This window comes from Pochonia chlamydosporia, chromosome 4 (assembly GCF_001653235.2).
Source record: "Pochonia chlamydosporia 170 chromosome 4, whole genome shotgun sequence".
Taxonomy (NCBI): domain Eukaryota; kingdom Fungi; phylum Ascomycota; class Sordariomycetes; order Hypocreales; family Clavicipitaceae; genus Pochonia; species Pochonia chlamydosporia.
This window is the reverse complement of record NC_035793.1, coordinates 4,536,159-4,554,507: the sequence shown is the minus strand read 5'-3', so window position 1 is coordinate 4,554,507 and position 18,349 is coordinate 4,536,159. Positions and strand designations below refer to the sequence as shown.

The 18,349-nt window shown below is 49.8% G+C and overlaps 4 protein-coding genes across 4 annotated transcripts; all 4 read right to left on the bottom strand.

Moving 5' to 3' along the window:
* Positions 1-109: 109 nt before the first annotated feature.
* On the bottom strand, positions 110-1,760 carry VFPPC_15001 (tetratricopeptide repeat domain-containing protein; the record flags this gene model as incomplete). The annotated part of the gene is made up of 2 exons (XM_022428948.1): positions 110-112; positions 225-1,760. The coding sequence occupies 2 exons, from the start codon at positions 1,758-1,760 to the stop codon at positions 110-112; spliced, it is 1,539 nt and encodes a 512-aa protein (XP_022284427.1).
* Positions 1,761-2,750: 990 nt separating this feature from the next.
* On the bottom strand, positions 2,751-6,116 carry VFPPC_12070 (WD repeat-containing; the record flags this gene model as incomplete). The annotated part of the gene is made up of 4 exons (XM_018290065.1): positions 2,751-5,150; positions 5,214-5,402; positions 5,460-5,845; positions 5,924-6,116. The coding sequence occupies 4 exons, from the start codon at positions 6,114-6,116 to the stop codon at positions 2,751-2,753; spliced, it is 3,168 nt and encodes a 1,055-aa protein (XP_018144400.1).
* A 3,383-nt stretch (positions 6,117-9,499) lies between these two features.
* VFPPC_12068 (acriflavine sensitivity control protein acr-2) lies at positions 9,500-11,281 on the bottom strand (the record flags this gene model as incomplete). The annotated part of the gene is made up of 3 exons (XM_018290063.1): positions 9,500-10,202; positions 10,270-10,744; positions 10,819-11,281. 3 exons carry the CDS (start codon positions 11,279-11,281, stop codon positions 9,500-9,502), a joined length of 1,641 nt encoding a protein of 546 aa, XP_018144398.1.
* Positions 11,282-18,061: 6,780 nt separating this feature from the next.
* VFPPC_17793 (hypothetical protein) lies at positions 18,062-18,256 on the bottom strand (the record flags this gene model as incomplete). Its single annotated transcript, XM_022429475.1, has 1 exon — positions 18,062-18,256. The coding sequence occupies one exon, from the start codon at positions 18,254-18,256 to the stop codon at positions 18,062-18,064; it is 195 nt and encodes a 64-aa protein (XP_022285471.1).
* Positions 18,257-18,349: the final 93 nt, after the last annotated feature.

Genomic DNA, 18,349 nt, shown 5'->3' with positions numbered 1-18,349 from the left:
GAATTCATATCTCACACCAGCAGATATGCAATTTGGCGATTCCATGTCCCCTACCCCTCAGATAGTCATATCTTAGCCGTTACGCTCGTCCGACAAAAACACGAACTCTTCACTGGCACATCAGCCACTTCCAATGCCCTCTTTAACGCTGGTTCAATTTCCTTTGCCTCCACCATCCTGCCCAGCTTGACACAGCATTCGTGATAGCCATGAAGGGCCCATACGTTATTGGGATGCCGATGTACCCTAGGTAATGTATCATCTAATCCCAGGTCAGCCTTGTAAATGCCCAATGCCTCCTCGACGTGGCCCTGCTCCAGTAACAATGCGCCGTAGGCATGACGAACGGGCTGCATCCACCCCCACGGTTCGTCAAACGGTAACCAGTCGTAGCGCAATATGGCTTCTCGTAGATGCGCGAATGCAGCGTCGTAATTACCGCAGCGGTATTCGATCTCGCCGTTCAGTAAGGCCTCTGCTACGTCCAGAATGTCGACGCATTTATTGTTGAACAGCGTCCTTGAGGGTTTAACAAGAGGCACTGATTCGCGGAACAGCTTTCTATGCATGTTTGCTTCTTCGACCCGGTTCAGCGCGGCGTATGCCACGCCCTTTGCGTAGTGGAGAAGCGCTGTGGTGACGCAGTATAAGTCCTTGTCTTGCGGTAGTTTTAGGGCCAGAACTTCTTGCCACTTTCCAAAGCGGATGAGTGCGTGGACGCGCATGGCCAGGAATGCTTCTAGCCAGTCTGCCATGGGAGGAGTTTCCACGCGAAGAAGCTCCTCAGAAATGCTGGCCTCAAGCATGTCGACAGTTTCAAAGGCGATTTTAGACTGGCCGGAGAACATGGCGCCGTAGAGGCGGAAGTGGTAGTCGTGGCTGCGGTAAAGGGTGTAAAAGTTCATGGGACCTTCGCGGCGGAGGAACTTTTCGTCTGCGAGAATGGCATCTGTGTTGGCGGTGACGGCGCGGGCATAGTCGCCCACAAGGATGTCCAGGTGAGAAGGCATGTGGTTGAGGTGTCCTGCGTCGGGTACAAGACCACGCAGTTTATCTGCTGCCGGCATACCTGCTTCGGGTGTTTGTGACATTTCCATGAGGTGGATGTAGAGGTGGAGGAGGCCTGGGTGTTGGTCGCCGCCTTGTTGGGCGATGGCCCTGTCGAGCACCCGCTTGATCTCGACGGTGCGTGCTCCGTTGGAGGGCTCGCCGGTTTTGATGTCCCATAGCTGCCAGGGGGTGAGGTTCATCATGGAGTCGGCGTACAAGGTGGCTACATCGAGGTCGTCTGGGAACTGAGAAGCTACGCCGGCCATGGCATCAGCGTATTCGCGGTTCCAGATACAGTAGTCTGATTTGGCGGGAGCGTGTATCCTTGGATATCTGAAATGAATGGCTTCAATGAGAGCCTTTTCCACCGGCGTGGCATTTGTACAATTTGCTTTGGCTTGTTCCACAGCGCGATGTGTCCGTTGTGCAGTGCTTGTGAGCTCGTGTTTGGCAAAGAGTTCCCAAGGCTTGTTGTAATTAGGGCCGAGGGCGTATGCAAGGGCCCAGTAGGCAATTGCACATGATGGGTCGTAGTCAATGACTCGTTGAAAGCATTTTGCCGCTTCTTCGTGGTTGAAGCCGTAGCACCAGACAAGACCACGGTTGAACCATATTTGTGCGTTTGGGTCTGATGTGGTGATGTGGCGATGGTGGGTGCCGAGGTTGTAGTAGTCGTCTTCGTTGGTGGACGGCTTCGTATGTTTTGACATTGTTGGTGTTAGGGACATTGTGCCAAAAGTGGCGGGACGCCGTGTAACTTGGAATAATACTGTTTTACGATGCCCTTGTATCGTTTGAGGGAATGTGTTGTGGATGGCAAAATGTTGGGAAAGGTGTCAAGTCTGGTTGAAATGTATGGCATTTGGAGATTCCAATGCTCCTTCCAAGTTGGCAGTTCATTCAATGTTTGGTGGGGTCAAGTGCTCAGGCGGTCCCAGTCCGTGTTTGGTTCGGCTGCGGACTCTGTGGGGTCAAAGTTCGGCTGCTGTCATGGCTGTCGGTCGGTGACATGGGCCTGCCTGTGCCTCTGGACATGCAGGCGGCAGCCGTTGGGGACCGAGAGCCAATAGTGATGACTGATGACTGGCTGGCTCCAAGACTGTCTTCCATTATCTCCAGCAAATCGAGCAAAGGCCACACATCACCTTCAACTCCTGCTCCGAACCGGACCGCCACAATGCGGTATTCGATGCCCCTGCAGCAGCCCAGCCCGTCCGTTGGCTGTCCATTCTTCAGACCTGTCAATTCCGGTGGGTTGCTGAACAGACGCGGCAGCGGCATTGATTATGCCTGCCGGTGATTTGACCAGCATTTGAGCTCAATTGCCTATCGTGATGCCAGAAGCTCGAGTTTTGGGCAGCTTCACTTGACCGACGTCGGCGTTAGATCTCACCGACAACCGCGAATCGAAACCCAAAGGCATCAAAATGTAATACACGGCATCGAAAATTCTAAGGGCTTTTATGATCACAGTGCTTACAGCAGTTCATTATTAGAGAATCAGATAAGGGCAATTAGATCCTTGCTGCTAATGGTGGTGCAGATTGAGTCGCGTCATCTCTGCCTCCCATCAACGTCTTATTACCGAGTTCTGTGACCACACAGCAACAACTTCTGCCTTCACAGCTGCCAGATCCTTCTCCCTCAGTCTTCTTCTTTGCTTCTTTCTCTCCTCATTGAACACGAGCCTTCGCATTACATCAAACGGTAACGACCGTATAGAGTCTAGTTTCACCAGTGCGACTGAAGGACTCTCTCGTGCACTTCACCCAGAACAAGTTATTGGTTAGCTTGTAGAAGAAATAAGTCTGCTCATGCTGCAAAGCCTCAGTGCTGGCCGGGCATAACACCGCCGTCTCGAGAAGACGAATCTTGTCCTCCCACTTTGGATTTGGACCGCGACAAGTGATGGCTCCTGCTTCCAGACACATGTTCGACATGTATGCGAACGTAGCGCAATCGTCAGAGTCTGCAAGCATTGGCGTCCACTTGTTATCCTTACCTAGCGGGATTCGAAAACACCGATTGACCATCCCGTCATGTGGCCACGCCACTAGGAAGTTCGTGCCATCCGGACTTAAACCCGTGTCTTGAAGTGTGCCAAGTATAAGTCGGACCAGGCGGAGCCCGAGGCGGCACAGCTCTTCCGGCAGGCTACCCATCCAATGGCGAATGGAGACTGCATCGTTTCTAAGAACTTGGGTGAACCCGTGGTTTGTCTCCAGGTCCGTCCAGAGATCGCTGAACCCACTCCCAATCATGGACTGCGAAAATGCCGGCAACAGGCCGGCCACGAGCTGGCGCAGCAACACTCGTTGGGCGACTCCTGTGCAGAAACTGACTCTGACTCCCCAGTAAAAGTCAAGAAATGGCACGAGCATGTCATCGTCTCGCTCAAGGTTCTTATCTTTGATTGTTCTGCCACGTCTCTTGGCCCAAACCTTGGTGCCAGTGATGTTGAAGTGGTCCACTCCACTCTGGAACCCAAGCTGATATTCGGTGGATTCGAGATATCCTCGATATGTGCCTAGTTCTTCAAAATCTCTCAAAGATCCTGTCCAGCAGAGTTTTTCGTCGTTGCTGCAGCGGTTGTTGCATGTTACCAAGCCTCCAATGAGGATTTCTCTTCCAAACTTCAGACTCTCTGGCGAAGATGACCAGTTAGGCATGCTTAAGAAGCGATCCCAGTGGTATTTGTCGTGTGGTATTGTTGGTGGATGGCTGATATATCCTCCGCCTATTTTGATTCCCAATGGTGAGGTCTCATTTTGCCGAAATATGAGCTCACCAGGACCCCATGTGTCTAAAATGTCGTCGGGACGGGCAAGCACATCGAATTTCTCGAGACGATGGTGTGAGATGCGCCACCCATGCTCAAATGCAAGCACCGGACCCTGACACAAACCACCAAGACAAGTCAGGTCAACAAGATTTGCTTCAATACAATTTAACGGACTGCTCGATGACGCCGTTCCCAGAAGTCTGATACGTTTTAGTGGTGTGTCGACAAAAATTGGCTTCAACATTCCGATATGGGCTTGTGCGTAGGATAGGAAGCCGACACAAAGAACCTGCAGCGCCAACGACGCCATGTGACAAACATTATCTCTTCCTGGGTCGAGGATTTGTTCAGTGGCGAAATCGATGATCTCTTGGGACAATCGCCTCAGGCGAAGCCTGATTTGATACTTTTGAAGCGCTGTGGCTGGGACACAAAGCTTATCAAGGCAAACCAACATCTGTTCTGCCAGCTGAAACTTGATTTGTGACAGCTTGACCTTAGATGTTCCGTAAATTTTCAATATAGTAAATGAGTCGCAGCAGAACTTGGCATCCTGGACTATCCGAACGGCCGATAGGAATCTGTCGGCCACTCTGAGAAGCAAAGGGGCAGTATCTGGGTGGGCGGCGTCTAACTCGGATGGTGAGAGTCGATGTCTGAGAAAAACGGCCGAATTTTCTTCCTCAAATTCGGCTGATCCGTTCCAGATGGTCTTGTCCCGTGTGAACGGACATATGCCACCCAAACCGCATAATTCTTCGATCGCTAGCAGGACGTTCCTATCCTGATCTTCCAGCAAGGTGAGCTTCCCTGAGGAAGAGGGATTGAGGAGCTGATGAGCGCAGTCGTCTAAATGGTGATTTTGTAGGGTCCTCATAGATGGGAAATATGAGGGTTCAAAGTAAATCCAAGGCGAGTCGTGAACTCTCTCGTAGAGCAGCTCCGCAATCTCCGTATGCGTATATCCTATGTCCTTGAGCTCTGCTATCCAGGCATACTCGCCGTGTGCGGATTCGCTAAATCTTTCTGTCAAGAAGATTGCGAGATCATCTGCATTTTCATACGTCAAAGCTTCCGCGATGCTTCCTGGAGCTGGGTGCACAATGGTCGCGAGTGGCTGATTGCCTCTACCCAAATTCTTTGACTCATGATGGCCCAGGAGGTCCGGTGGACGGTTGATCTTCACATCGTCACTCAAAATTAATGATGATAAACCCCAGCACTGCGTATCTTTTGAGACCTCGGAGAACGATTTGGATGAACTCGATAGCACCCGACTGTCTTCTCCTAGCCTCCCTGGTACTCGCAGCGCGCTTTTCTCCTCTACTTAGTCTCGCAATGCCGAAATTTCTGGCGACGAAGATCTTGAGACGCGTCCTACACCGGAGGAATTGTCCCTGAGGCTCAACTTGATTAAATCGAATTCGGTAAAGTCTTCCTCGTGGTTCGCAATTTCGTTCCACAGACCGACATCGCAGGCAAGTCGGTTATCTAGGTAGACTTCCAATTTGGGATGCAGGTCGTTGTTTGTTGCGCTATTGCCGCTCAACCAGGACTCATCTTTGACTTGCTAAATGTTTTGAGGTTTCAATCAGTACAGTGCTTAGTAGCTAGCTGTCTGGCTTACCCTGCTGGTCAGACGCCTCTCGGGGTCGAACTCGAAGAGTCGGAAGACGAAGTCTAGTCCATGTGGACTGATATCCTCCCGATGCTCCGAGCGGTTCCACAGCCGCGACGCTTTATAATATCGTAGCAGATCGGGGAGATTGTCACTGCAGAAGGGCGCGTACCCGCAAAGAAGAATATGGGTAATGATTCCTGTAGACCACAGGTCCGTAGGTTTGTCTGGCGCCTTCTGTTCAAACACTTCAGGTGCCGGGTAGTTAAATGACGGGCCAATTGGCTTGCAGGCAAGTTCCTCGACATTCATTGTCTGTACGAGGCCAAAATTGGCAAGAACGACATAAAACTTAGAGTTTCGTCTCTGATAGAAAAGGTTTTCCAGCCTGATATCTAGTAGATGAGGCACCGTCAGTGTCGTTCCTCTGTGCTCACTCACCTCCGACCCCATCCGCAGCTGAATCTACGCACCTCCATGAACAATATCGTAACTGTGAAGATAGTCAACGGCATTTATTACCTGCTTAATTATCTCACAGACATTCTTTTCTGCAAACTCATTTTGTTGCAAAAGCTGTTCGACCAGCTCGTAGCCGTACGCAGACTCTGCAACAACATAGAACGTATCCTTTGAATGCAACAAAGTGTCAGCGAGAACATCCATCACAGCCCACACATTTTTGTATCATCAGGTCTTACTATGGACTCGAACCACTCCTCAATTTGGACAATATTAGGGTGTCTTAAACGTTGCAGGGTTTCAAGCTCTTCGTAGACTTTGTCGTCGATGGCTTTGAAGTTCTTTTTTGAAATCACTCTAATAGCCACCTGACCCGACGGACCATATGCCTTAACAACAGTCCCTTGCTAACCTGCGGCTAACGGGTCACCGAATTTGTACTTGGATCTTGATATAGCCAGGGAGCCGTCAATATGAGAATGTTCATTGCAAATAGCTAAATTGCGGAGATAACGGCATACTTCTCTTTGTAGCTCTTGGGCTGGTCAGGCCGCGGATTTTCAACATCGGACAATGAACTTGCCCGCTTTTCAGACGCATCGCTGGCTATACAAGAGTATCTTCAGTACACATTGCAAAAGAAGTTGCCCAATAAGCGTCAAAAGCAATGTAAGGCAATAAAAGTCGCCGAGCATGCCGGGCCGCCTATAGTTTGGTTTGTGACTTACAATTCATTGCTGAAGCTGGCAGCCAAGTGCACTTGTGATAAGATATTCAACCCTGTGTTAAAACGCTTAAGGCGGAACACGAATATCAAGTACAAGTTTCTGAATCAGAACACGATGTGAGTTAAGTCTTCGGCGACTTATTACTACAAGAAGTTTGAGAACTGAGGGGTCATGAGAGCTGAAGTGGTGGTCATGCACAGAGAAGTAATAAGTTCTGCATGACCACGTAGCATAGAGGAGCAGCCAATGACTCCATATCCCGATGGTTTCACAAAGCATGTAGGCTTGAGCTCTCGGTGGCATGACGGAGGGGTGGTCATGTCACCTCACTTTGGAGTGGACATTCTGAGTTGCTTCTTTCAGCTGAGCGTTGCCGTACATCATTTTTGTATAAGATGTAAAGCATGGTTGTAAATACACCATAAATACCGATAAATACGAATAGTGTCATGAATAAAGTGTGAATCTATGTGATAATTAGAGTTGGAAAAGAGAGGAGGCTAATTTTGGGCAGGTCGGGCAACAGTTGGATGCGCTTTGCTGAAGGGGATGGGTGTAGTTACACATAAATATAATGACATATCATAAATGGGTGTAGCGCAATGTTTAGTCGCATGATACTGTTGTGTTTGGCTTAGTTTACGAATCGATGTTGTTCACATACTATGCCGCATTACTTGTCTTGGAAGTCGAGTTACAGCTATTTTAGCAGCATGCATGCGCCTTCTTATTCCCACCCGATAGACTGCATAATATTGTTTCTGGTAACTGGACAATAGCTAGACAACACCTTCACTTGGAGAAACGTGAGTGCTGTTCTTCCATTCCGGTCCTACAAGCGTTGAAATAGCATTTACGAGGAGCAAACTGCACCACAGCTACGCACAACCAACCAATAGTGTTTGCAGCATCGCAGTTTCATAAAAAAGCTTTAATTACATCTTGTTATGTTTGTATTGGTTAAGGAGTTAATAATAGTATACTGCTGCAGAATATTGCCCGTGCAATGTACGTGCAGGCTATTTCTCCATGTGGTGAACATGTGCTCTTATGCGATTGTAAGTCCCACAACAACGGTCAATTCCTGCGGCACGAAAAGCACAGTTAACATTTACGATAGATAGAATATAAACTCTTATAGTATACGCTAAATTGCTCTGGTCAAATGACCGTTCATGCACAATCATGAGTGTTTCGTTGCCATCCCACCAATGCCCAAACCCAGTCAACGCCAACATACCCATCAGCTCTCAAAAGGTTTTAGTAGAGCTTCCATAGTTCCAAGACGTTTTGTAGATTTCGGAATCGCATCCAGCCGGTCTCTCAACTCTGCAACCGTCCCAGTCACGCCAGCCTGTCCAATAAACTTGCCAAACAACGCTGAAAACTCTGCCTGAGACAAATCACATAAAATTCGCAATGTTTTCCTAGCCAAAGACGCCGCTATCCATAAGATGCACATTTTCACACCTGGGTCTCCATTAAACGCTCCACAACCCCATATTCCGCTCCAAACTTCCGCGGCATCGTCAGACTCCCACGCTGAAAATGCAGTGTAGGCTTTTAGAATCTCTCGTTCCACATTTTGCGGCTTCAAATCGGGTAGTAGTCCGTCGTTTTTGTCCACCTCATCGATTTCAAGAGCGTCCATAAACAGCATCCGTCCTCCTTGGGCAGGTGGTTCCAGAATAGACCATGAGATGTCGCGGCGTTGGCCAAGTATTCGCAGCATTGGTCTGGCGCCCTTGATAACGAGAACTTGGTCAGGGTGTAGAGTTGGGGTTACGAGTACAGCTGGACATGCCTCAGGACAGTTGCCGACATAAAGTTCTTCCTGGGTGGCAGACTGGCCAAAGCCGATGTCCTTGTTGGCGGATACGACGACAGCTCCGTCGCGTCCTTGACAGAGAAGTTCCTGTTGCTCTGTACTATAATCGGGAACATTGACAACAGTTGCTTGGGTGAGCGGTGAATTGTTCCTCGGACCAATTGCTGGAATATCCTCGAGACTCGACGCGTGAAGTGAGTACTCAACTACCTCCAAGTCCACACTTGCATCAACAGCATTCAATCTCTCAAAGTAAGTGAAGAGCGCGGTAAGATACATTTCGACTGCTTTAGGATGTCTTTGTGACGAGTCATACCAAATACTAAAGTCATAAAAGTCGTCGCGCCAAGAAGGAGCAGGAAGTGTGCAGAGAAACTGATGAGCCACGAGACATCCAACTTGACCTCTGGATAACCGTATGCGACCGCCAGACCCGAGGTGTTCGAGTTTGCCAGTCGGAAAACTTTCAGTCAGTTTCAATGCAAACTGCACGATATTGGGCCAGATGATGGTAAAAATTGAGGGATCGAAGTTGTCGATAACCTGCTTGAGCATACCGTAATTCCCTGACGAGCCCGACGAGCCACGAATACAATTTGATATGGTATCTAAAACATCGATGACACCTGAGGTCGAATTGACTTTTCCAGATAAAACGCTTTGCAGAAGCGGCCAAAGTGGCACAAGCCCATCGTCGCCCTCGAGATCATCACCCAAAATGCTGAAGCGGTCAAGACACCGCACTTGAGGAGAGTTGGGCAGTATGCAATCTGCTATTCTTCGATCCATTTTCATAGTCTTGGGTCCGTACAGCTTCATCAAATATGCGCCATCGCCATGCTAAATAATCTCAAAAGTTGGCGTTCTGTAGAATTGATGCGATGACTCAGCTCGAGCTCAGCTCTGACAAAAGAGGCGGCGGGGCGGGCAGTGTTCAATTCAGCCTCTCGGGGCTGACTGGATGGTCATCCGTAGCGAAAACATAACTGACATCAATGCCATTGAACACTTCGTCAGTCCTCGAATCGTTCTCACACGATGAGAAAATTCATTTCAGGATCCTTCAACGTCTGAACCCAGCTCTTCGTGCCTTTTCCATTATTATCCAGGTTCCAGACAACTTGCAGCGTCTCCATGGCCGTATATAAAAAGCCCCAAGGGCAAGACCGCACGAGTCGCTGTAGTCTATCCATGACCCATTCTCTTCTTGCACGACCACTAGCCTCGGCTCCAACGATAAAAGTAGGCCATGTCGTAGCCTTGAAATTCGGGTCGTCGTCAGGAATATGAGACAAGTGCTTAAAAATGTCCCGGCTCAGGGCCTCGGCCACTTCGTCATGATCTGTCATGTTGCTCAAAGATGGAATTGCCTGCAAAATATAAAGACATGCTGCAAGGCGGTGGGCTGATGCGGCGTGCTTTCTGCTCTCGATAGGCGCGTCTTGCAGGTAGGATATATTGCGGACATCATTTGCCCAGGAGTCGATATCAAACGCTTGAGCTTGCTGAACGAGGGCTAGGCCGGCTGCACGAACATCGTCCTCCGATGCGACTTCTGGAGGGACGTTGGATAATTGGGACGCTGAATGTAGGATGCTGAGAATCTCAGGTGGACAGCAGAGGTAGCTATTGGCCGCTGCTCGCTGCAGGATAGAAGGGATCTGCTCCGGCTGAAAGTAGGACTGGGTATCAAAGGATTTGGCGGGCATGAAGGCAGATGCCAGGATGAAATAGCTTGAATATCGTTAGCCAAGTTACTCAATACCGTGACTGCAGTGGTGTTCTAAAGGGTTTGACTCACATGAAGCAATCAGACAGCATGTAGTCTCGCAATGCAGAATCTGCCACCATATTAGGTCGTAGCAGCGACATGATTCGGCCAGCTCCTTCCAGGTGAGCTTTCCAGCCATGCTTGCCGGACTCAATCAACTCCACGTTGATAAAGAAGAGAGCAGCAGCAAGCACAACATCACCCCCGGTGGTATTGATGTTCTCCACCGCGCCACGCATCAGTGTCAACGCTTTGGTCTTAGCGACCAATGCGTCCTTGAGCGCTCGTCGAGACGCCTGTTCAATGCCCGAAGTGAAGCTGTCGTCTGCACTTTTTACGCTATATGCTAACGGAGCGCGAACCAAATTGGACATGTGAGCCGCTGATGCGGCGACGACAATGTGCTGCAGCAGTGGATGAGATCTAGTTAGTGGAAGCAATCCACGGAATGGATTGCGTTCAGGAATATCTTGCGACACGAGGTCTTTACAGACACGTTCCGTGACTATGTTTTATTAATCGAAATTAGCCACGAGTTGTCTGCGTTGGCAATGGGTAGGCATCGAAGCACCAACTTACAATACGATAGATAATATCGATGTGAATGTTGCATATCTTGATATAGAGGATCGGCCAAGACCCACGGGCTACCAACAACACTCTCTGGCGATGGTGATCGTGTAACCAGCTGCATATCTCCTCCATAGCCCAGCATGGAACCATCACTGGGACTTCCCACGTTACTGCTGGTAGCAGTAGGGGAGGTGCTTGGCGCAAAGAAATCCAAATCGGCCTTCTTGCCATCCTCCTTTGGACATGGCGATACAGCCTTGCCACCGGCCTCTACGGGAGCACTGGACGTCCTCCCAGCCAGCTTGCCGCGGCTGGCAACAGCTCCCGTCCATCGAAACAGCTTGCCATATCCAAGGCAATCCTTACCAGCAGCAATACACTTATTGCAGTGTGGGTATGAGCGGTCACACCGGAGCCGCTGACGCCGGCAGTTGTGACAGGGCTTGGTTGGGGGGTTGATCGGATCCATGGCTAGGTTGAGGTCAGACCATTAGAGTCAGAGCAGGATGGGTTCGCTGTATCTGGTAATTCCAAGTCGATTGAGCCTGTCGGCCCATCGGCGCAGCATGCATCTCTAGCGATTAGGTGACTGAGTGGCGGGGGGTTTCAGAAAGGGAAAGGAAAAGTCTTTTGCTCTCAGTGCTGCTGTGTTTGACAAGTTCCCGGCTGAATTTGTTTGGATATTCCGGTGAGCGAGCTGATGCGAGCCTTTGGGGGAAGTTGACGCCGTTTTGACGCTAGGCCGAAACAGGCAGCCAAGACGCATTTTTTTTTATCTTCAACACCATTGGTCTGAGCTTTTATTGGTCTGGGGTACGTACCGTGAGATTACCAACAGCAGCATCTCATCAGCTTCTGGTGATTGTTCATTCCTACATAGTTCACTATATCATATCAAGTGCAGCAGTTTTGAAGCCATTTTCAATGGCTCATTGAGTGATGCGAACTGCATTGTTGCACGCTTCTCGAGATCACAAAAATCTTACCCCTACCAAGCTTCGCCTGCTTTGCACAGGCTGGTTTCATAGTTCTGCAGGCCATCCAATGCCTCTTCCGCTGCAGACGACTGTTGTAGAACAATGAGAAAACCGGTTCGATATTATTAGGGCTCTTTTAAGGCCAGGTTTGAACACGACTTTCGCTATCCTGCATGCAAAGATTTTCAACACCACGGCAAGAGACCTGAAGCTATCACAATACTTCCTTGAACTTGGAAGACAAAAGTAGTAGCCTCAATCACTTCACATAGATTTATTCGTCACTCTCGAGCTGAGTCCGCTGTTATCCCTTACCTTTTGACTTGCATGTGGGTCGAACATCTCGCTCCAGCTCCCTTGAAACAACAAGAAACGGGACCGGCCGATGGCAAGAATGCTGAACAGTCGCAGCTTGCACAAGAAGACAAAGATTCGAAATGGTCCACTTTCAGCGGAGCAAATCCTCTCACGGTATCAAACGCTTCGTAAAGACAAGACTCACAGAAACTGTCTCCGTCTCTCTGGGCCATTCAGACCAGACGATGATGTACTGCTCCGGGATCTGTTGTGGATTTTCAGGAAGCGGGACAGAGCTCTCGCAGACTGTGAGGGAATCATGTGACCTGCCCGTTTAATGAATGTCTCACTTTGTGAGCATTGTGTAAATAGCTTCAGCCAGAGTTCCTTTACGGGTTCTCTTTTTCTCCTTGTGAATAATCGCTTCATCCAAGTCGCACTCGACCTTGTTCGTGCACTCGTACCGTTACACAGACCTTCTTTCACGGCACTTCAGAGCTGAGCGATGGACGAATGTGGAGGAACCATTAGTCTTTGCTTGGTCGACCTATCGCGAGCTCAACCAAGATGCAGGCTCTGTCGGGACGGGAACGGAGACAACCATGATCTTTGGGAGCCACAAGGCTGCAAGATATCGAAATTCCGCGGCTCACCGGCCCATTACCGTCCGTTAAAATTCGGAGAAAGCAACGCAAATCTCCTCGGGATCCTGTCCATTCTTGGATTGATGAGATTAGCACTTTTCTGCCAGGGTTTCACTAACTTTTCAGGCTGTTGATGCTGGGATATCATGTTTGGTTCCGAAATTCCGAACCTCTCCAAACGAGAGTGTCCGCACCAACGAAATTAGCTCGGTATCAAAGCGTGCTTGATGCAAACGACGGCATGAAATTATCCAAACTGTCGTGACAAGAAGAGGCCAACCAAGATGAGCCAAGGCACCCAACCCTCTGGCTCAACAGGTCACATTATGCCACCAAATTTTGACAGCCTGCTTTCCGTTTCTCAGCCAATGTCGCAGACGCACAAGCGTTTTGATTTCACCAATCGCTTCTTCCATCCAATAGGGTGCATTGCTATTCACATCGAGAAGAGACTAGTTCCCGGGAACGAGATAACATGCTCAGCGCCACCATTTCAGCGCTTCTCCTTATACCAGAAACCATGGCTGATTTCAACTATTTTCTGGGTAAGCTCTTCGTATGCCCGGTGAAGGAGAAAGCATCAAGCGAATGCCATGTGATATTCCAAGGCTGCAGGCGAATTTCTTTGCACACACACCCTGTAACGCCTGGTTCTGCAGGGCTCTTGATTCGGCCAACGCCGCAGCATCGTGGGTGCCAAGTCCTGGCTCGACTGTACAGCAATCTCTGTGGGGAGTATGCATTTCGTTCCACAACAACAACTGATGGTTCATTCCACAAATAAGCCGTTGTCGAAGTGGAGTGTAAGCAGGGTGCAAGTGTTCACCAGTGGGGGCAAAAGCAACGTCGTAAGGTGGGCGTCATGTTGCCTTCCTTGCGCGGCGATCCAGCCCCATTGAGGTCGTCCAGGGATATGTACCAAGGTAGTCCGGCGGGACAGTACTCTTGTCTTGTCAGTTGGGAGCTCAGCGGACTATTGATACCTCTTGGAATGTGCTTCACAGAGCCGTTCTGATCGATGTGGGAGTTCTAGGAACAGCGGTTGGTGGTCGAAACCGTAAATAACACTCTTGAACGACGGTCATCGGGATGTATCTCGACAGCCTCTGGTAAAGATTGGTTTTTCAAACCCATGTGGCAGGCTTTTTGCCGGGTATCGCTGCACAAGTTTGTAAGGGTGCCGATTATCCTGGGGACGGACGGGTATGACAATTACCCCGAGGGAGATCAACCGAGCCAGTGCAGCTCTCAGCGTGGCGTTTCACAACACGGCACTGTCTTTTTGGCGAAATACAGTACCCTAAAGTTTGTACTTTGCTGCTTCTCTCGTAACTACTTTGGTGGGCTTTATCTCAACAAAACCGAGAGTTTTGTAGGGCGAACAACAGTCCTCAGCCATTTTGTTCCGAGCAGAAGACTCGTCGATCTGGATGGGGAGCATCCCAAACAAGGAAGAAATGGTGAAGGAGGAAACGAAAAGAAAGACTCAACATCAAGAAACAGGTCTTGACTTGTGTCAGAACAGGGTTTGCCTAGCAACCTGACATCCACCATTTCATATTATCCAGCATACCGCCACTCGCCAAGAAGCAGCCTGGGGTCATTGACATTAGTGCGGAATGTCTCTTTATGCCCTGGATTTTGGGTGGCCATCTGCAGTTCAGCGCCCATCATCAAAGTTTGTCTCCATCTTCATTTGGGGCTTTCCAACCTTTGATGTACAGGTATTTCTTCACCTTGAAACAACCTAGGCGCACCACCACCCCGTCCTTCACATCTGGCAAGGCACAGTCAAATTCGGTTGCAAAGCAAAGTGGAAGAAGCCGACCCAAATGTAAGGCCACTTTCACCGCCATCAACCAATAGCTCTCACGCAAAGTAAGCAGTGAGATCAGTGCTGTCGGTTTCAGATGGTGATGTACATTGCTTTTATCTGCCAAAAAGTCTCCCCAAGAAGCCTAGATCGTTGGGTTAGGGTTGGTCAGTTGTGTGGCTGTGGACGTGTCTGGGCGTTTCGAAATAGGGGTGGTAGAGGCAAAGCACATAGTTCCAATATGCTAAATCAAAAGCATCCTGGTTGGTGGGTGATTTTCGGACAATGCGTTAGTTGACATCATGCCCAGAAGATTAGCCGGAGTAAAGTTGAAGAGCTCAAGAAGATGGTGGTATTCATTGTCCGCCTGGATTCCTCTTCAGCACAACATCACAATGGATTATTGTAAGCTAGGTAGAAATGGACTTCATTGAGTCATAGCCAGACGACCCATCGGAGCAGTTTCTGGCACTTTGGTTGCGGTCCACCGAAGACTTGGATGTCGATCACAAGACTTAGTCTTCGAGGCTCGGTCACCGGAAGCACACTTGCAGTGTGGAGCTATATTGGTCCAACAATATGCCAGGTCAGGTTGGCAAGAACTTCCTTGTCGGCAGAACAAACAATTGGCAATTCTGCAGAGCTGGAGTCCGTCAACTGCACAATATCGTCGCCCCCTACCTGTGAGCACAGGCAACTTGACTCCCGTCGCGGCAGTTATGGTGAGTTGACGATCACTTTAACGCAATACAACCACAGCCCGCGGGGTTCCGATACCTCTCACACATGGATCGCCACGCATGACTGCAGAGTCGATCGCGAGGTCACATTCCGTAAGAAGCTGGGTTCGTTACCTTGTTTGGATGCTGTACTTTTGGTGGCATGAGAGCATCCAAAAGTCCCGCTCGTTTGACCAGTCTCCAGACTTTGATGCAGTGACCGGGTGGAATGGGTGTGGCAGAGTACCAAACTTTCATTCGCGACACCCATGGTTCAGTCAAGCGCAACATAAGACCGTTGTTACCTGGGAACCACAGCTGGAGAGCTGACCTATGCTTTGCGGGGCGAACGGTGCCTCAAGAGACAAAGCGAACGTGCCCAAAGTCTTGTCCTTTTTGGTGGAGGATGCCAACAGTTTGAAAGGGTTGCCCGTGCATGGGTAGTTCAGGCAGTATTGCTGGGTAGAAGACTGGAAGGAAAATTGTGGGAACCAGACAGGATAAAACGATCTTGTCGAGATCCAGCCGCTATATCGGCCCGTATGATAATACTTTAGAAAGGCTTTTTTGTGCAATAACGGATATTACAAGGCCAAGAAGAGTCTTTGTTCCATGCTGGGACGGAGACGTCGGAAAAGATGTAACCAACAATTTCTTCGGAGACCTGCGGGTGAAGGGTTGTCGGAGACTTCCAACAATATTAATAACCCAAGCCACCACAACTCGACCGCGCTAGCAGGGGCAACGCCGTTGACAGGGCCGGCTGGTGTTTCCTCTCCACCTGTCGCGTGGACTTGCATGGTAGACCCTTGCCTGGATCACCACTCCAGCAATAATCTGGTGGAAGCGAGCCGGCACAGCTGTCTGTTCTCATCATTTCAAGCCTGTTTGTGTCATGCAGAAGGCCGGAACAGCGCTGATTTTCTCTTCCTCGGCTCCCAGGTCCGGAACGAATAGTTTAACCGAACAGGCTATTGGCATCTGATTCTGGCGCTGTGGACGATCAGCTGCAGGTTCTTCGATTCATCACCAATGGGACGGCATTCTCTGGCACCAGGGGCGATTTTCTTCCAGTTGAAATAGAATTCAGCAGGCGCACAAGCAAGTCTGGAAGATCAATCGAGCGATGGCGACTCATTTACCTGACTTTGATGTTGATACCGGCAGCATGCCAGGGCTGGATTTGGTCATAACTTGCCTGATTTGCCCGAAAGATACGCAAGACGGAGGACATCCCTTCCCGAATGACCCAAAACAAACGAGGAATTAGTTGTAGAATCGGTATTTCTCCAATGACACCCACGGTGACCAGACTTGAGGCCCTCCCTCCTCTCCACCACCACCTTGTGTAACGCGTGCCCCGAACACCATGTTGTCGACGCGGGGGGAGGACGAAATGGCAGTGTCTGGCTTGTGAGCCATTTTCATGATGAATAAGGTCTCCTGCCTTCTCGCATCGGAAAGAACGTGAAGCGACTTTCACGCTTTTTCTGGAACTTTGGTAAAGGAGGAACACTGGGATTCGGCCGTGTCTTTGTCATGGGTATCCTTGAGCGATCCTAGCACAAGCAACCCCAAAGACTGGACGGAACCTATTTCGATCAATATTTGGTTCCCAAGCCACCTGAAGTGGTCTTTGTGGGTAGGTTGTATCCAAGGCTCTAACCCAAGCTGGATGACGACAACCAGGCGAGCACTGGAGTATTTCATGCAGAGACGCTCGGCTGACGTCTCGAGCTGCCCGATCGAGAATGCAGTCTGTCAGCATGAAAGGATGTAGAGTCATAAAATTAGATCAGCTAGACGTGATTCGGTTCCAAAGACGAAGGACACATAATGTTGCACATATGTCCCAACTGCGACACTTTATTGGGTTGGTCAAGTCCAAGCTCCTGCCACAAAACGCAGGTTCCCGATGTGTCGTTCGCTCCTTCCCTTGCAGCAAACCAGACGTGCATGAAGATTCTGCCAGGCACCTGCACCTGCACCTGCAACCGCACTGTCGAACTCCTAGTTGGCCAGTCAATGTTGAGCCAGACTTGACTTTTCTTGTCAAACATCCTAAACCTCAATGTTCACTTCCTGTCCCAACCATGAGTACACAAACACACAAACACGCCAACACGCCCTACCCTGTTCCCAACAGTCCATGCCCCTGAAACCACAAGGCTCGACAAATTCCAAGCTCAACTGGCCCGTTGCTCTTCGGTCTCGTTCAGCTGCACCAAATGACACCGTCGCTATGCCACATTTGCACGAATGCATGGGAACCAAACATGAGTCCCGCAGGTTGACACAGCTCACCAGTTTTGCAACGCAGGTTGCCGTCTGGTCTTCCAAATCGCATCTCCCGCCAGCTCAATCGACTTGTCGTACTAAACTAAGGCCCTGCTGCCAAAGGGTCTTCAGTGTTCGGGGCTGTTTCAATTCTCCCCGTGAAGATCTCCTCTCTAGTTCCACGCTAGCCACCTCAGGTGTCTCTGTTCTTATTTTCCTTTGCTTTCATGTCCAAGACGTCTCCATCGACTTGATGAGATCGACTTGTGAGCAGTCTAGCCTACAGAGTACATGCACGCCAACAGGGGACCAAGCAAGCCATAGCCATGTTGAGACTTGGCAGGAAGATCATTTGCTTTCAATAAAGGCGTCAGTGATTAAACCCCTTACCCTCCGCAGTGCACCATTCTGGAAGTCAACCCGGCATTAACTCCACCTTAGCAGGACGGGATCACAGGGGCCATGACCAATCGCGATGCCATTTGGATTTTCCGTTGACACCTACACCACCAGGATACCAGGTCAGGCACCATCCTCTTCAGTCAGTCCGAATTCAAAGTCCGGCCCGGAACAATCAGCATCGAGGTGCATCCCAGTCAACAGCTCTGCTACGTAGCATGGTGCATGCTTTGGCTCCCAGTGCGCCGAAGCTCGACCAGAGAGCCAAGCTGAGACTCCGTACTCCGTATCAAAATACGCCAATAGCTGTCCATCCATGCATTAACAGCCTCATTGATATGTGGCTGGCGGCCACCACAGCAAAAGCAACACATTTAAACTACGGAACTCCATCTCACAGTTTCAGGGCGA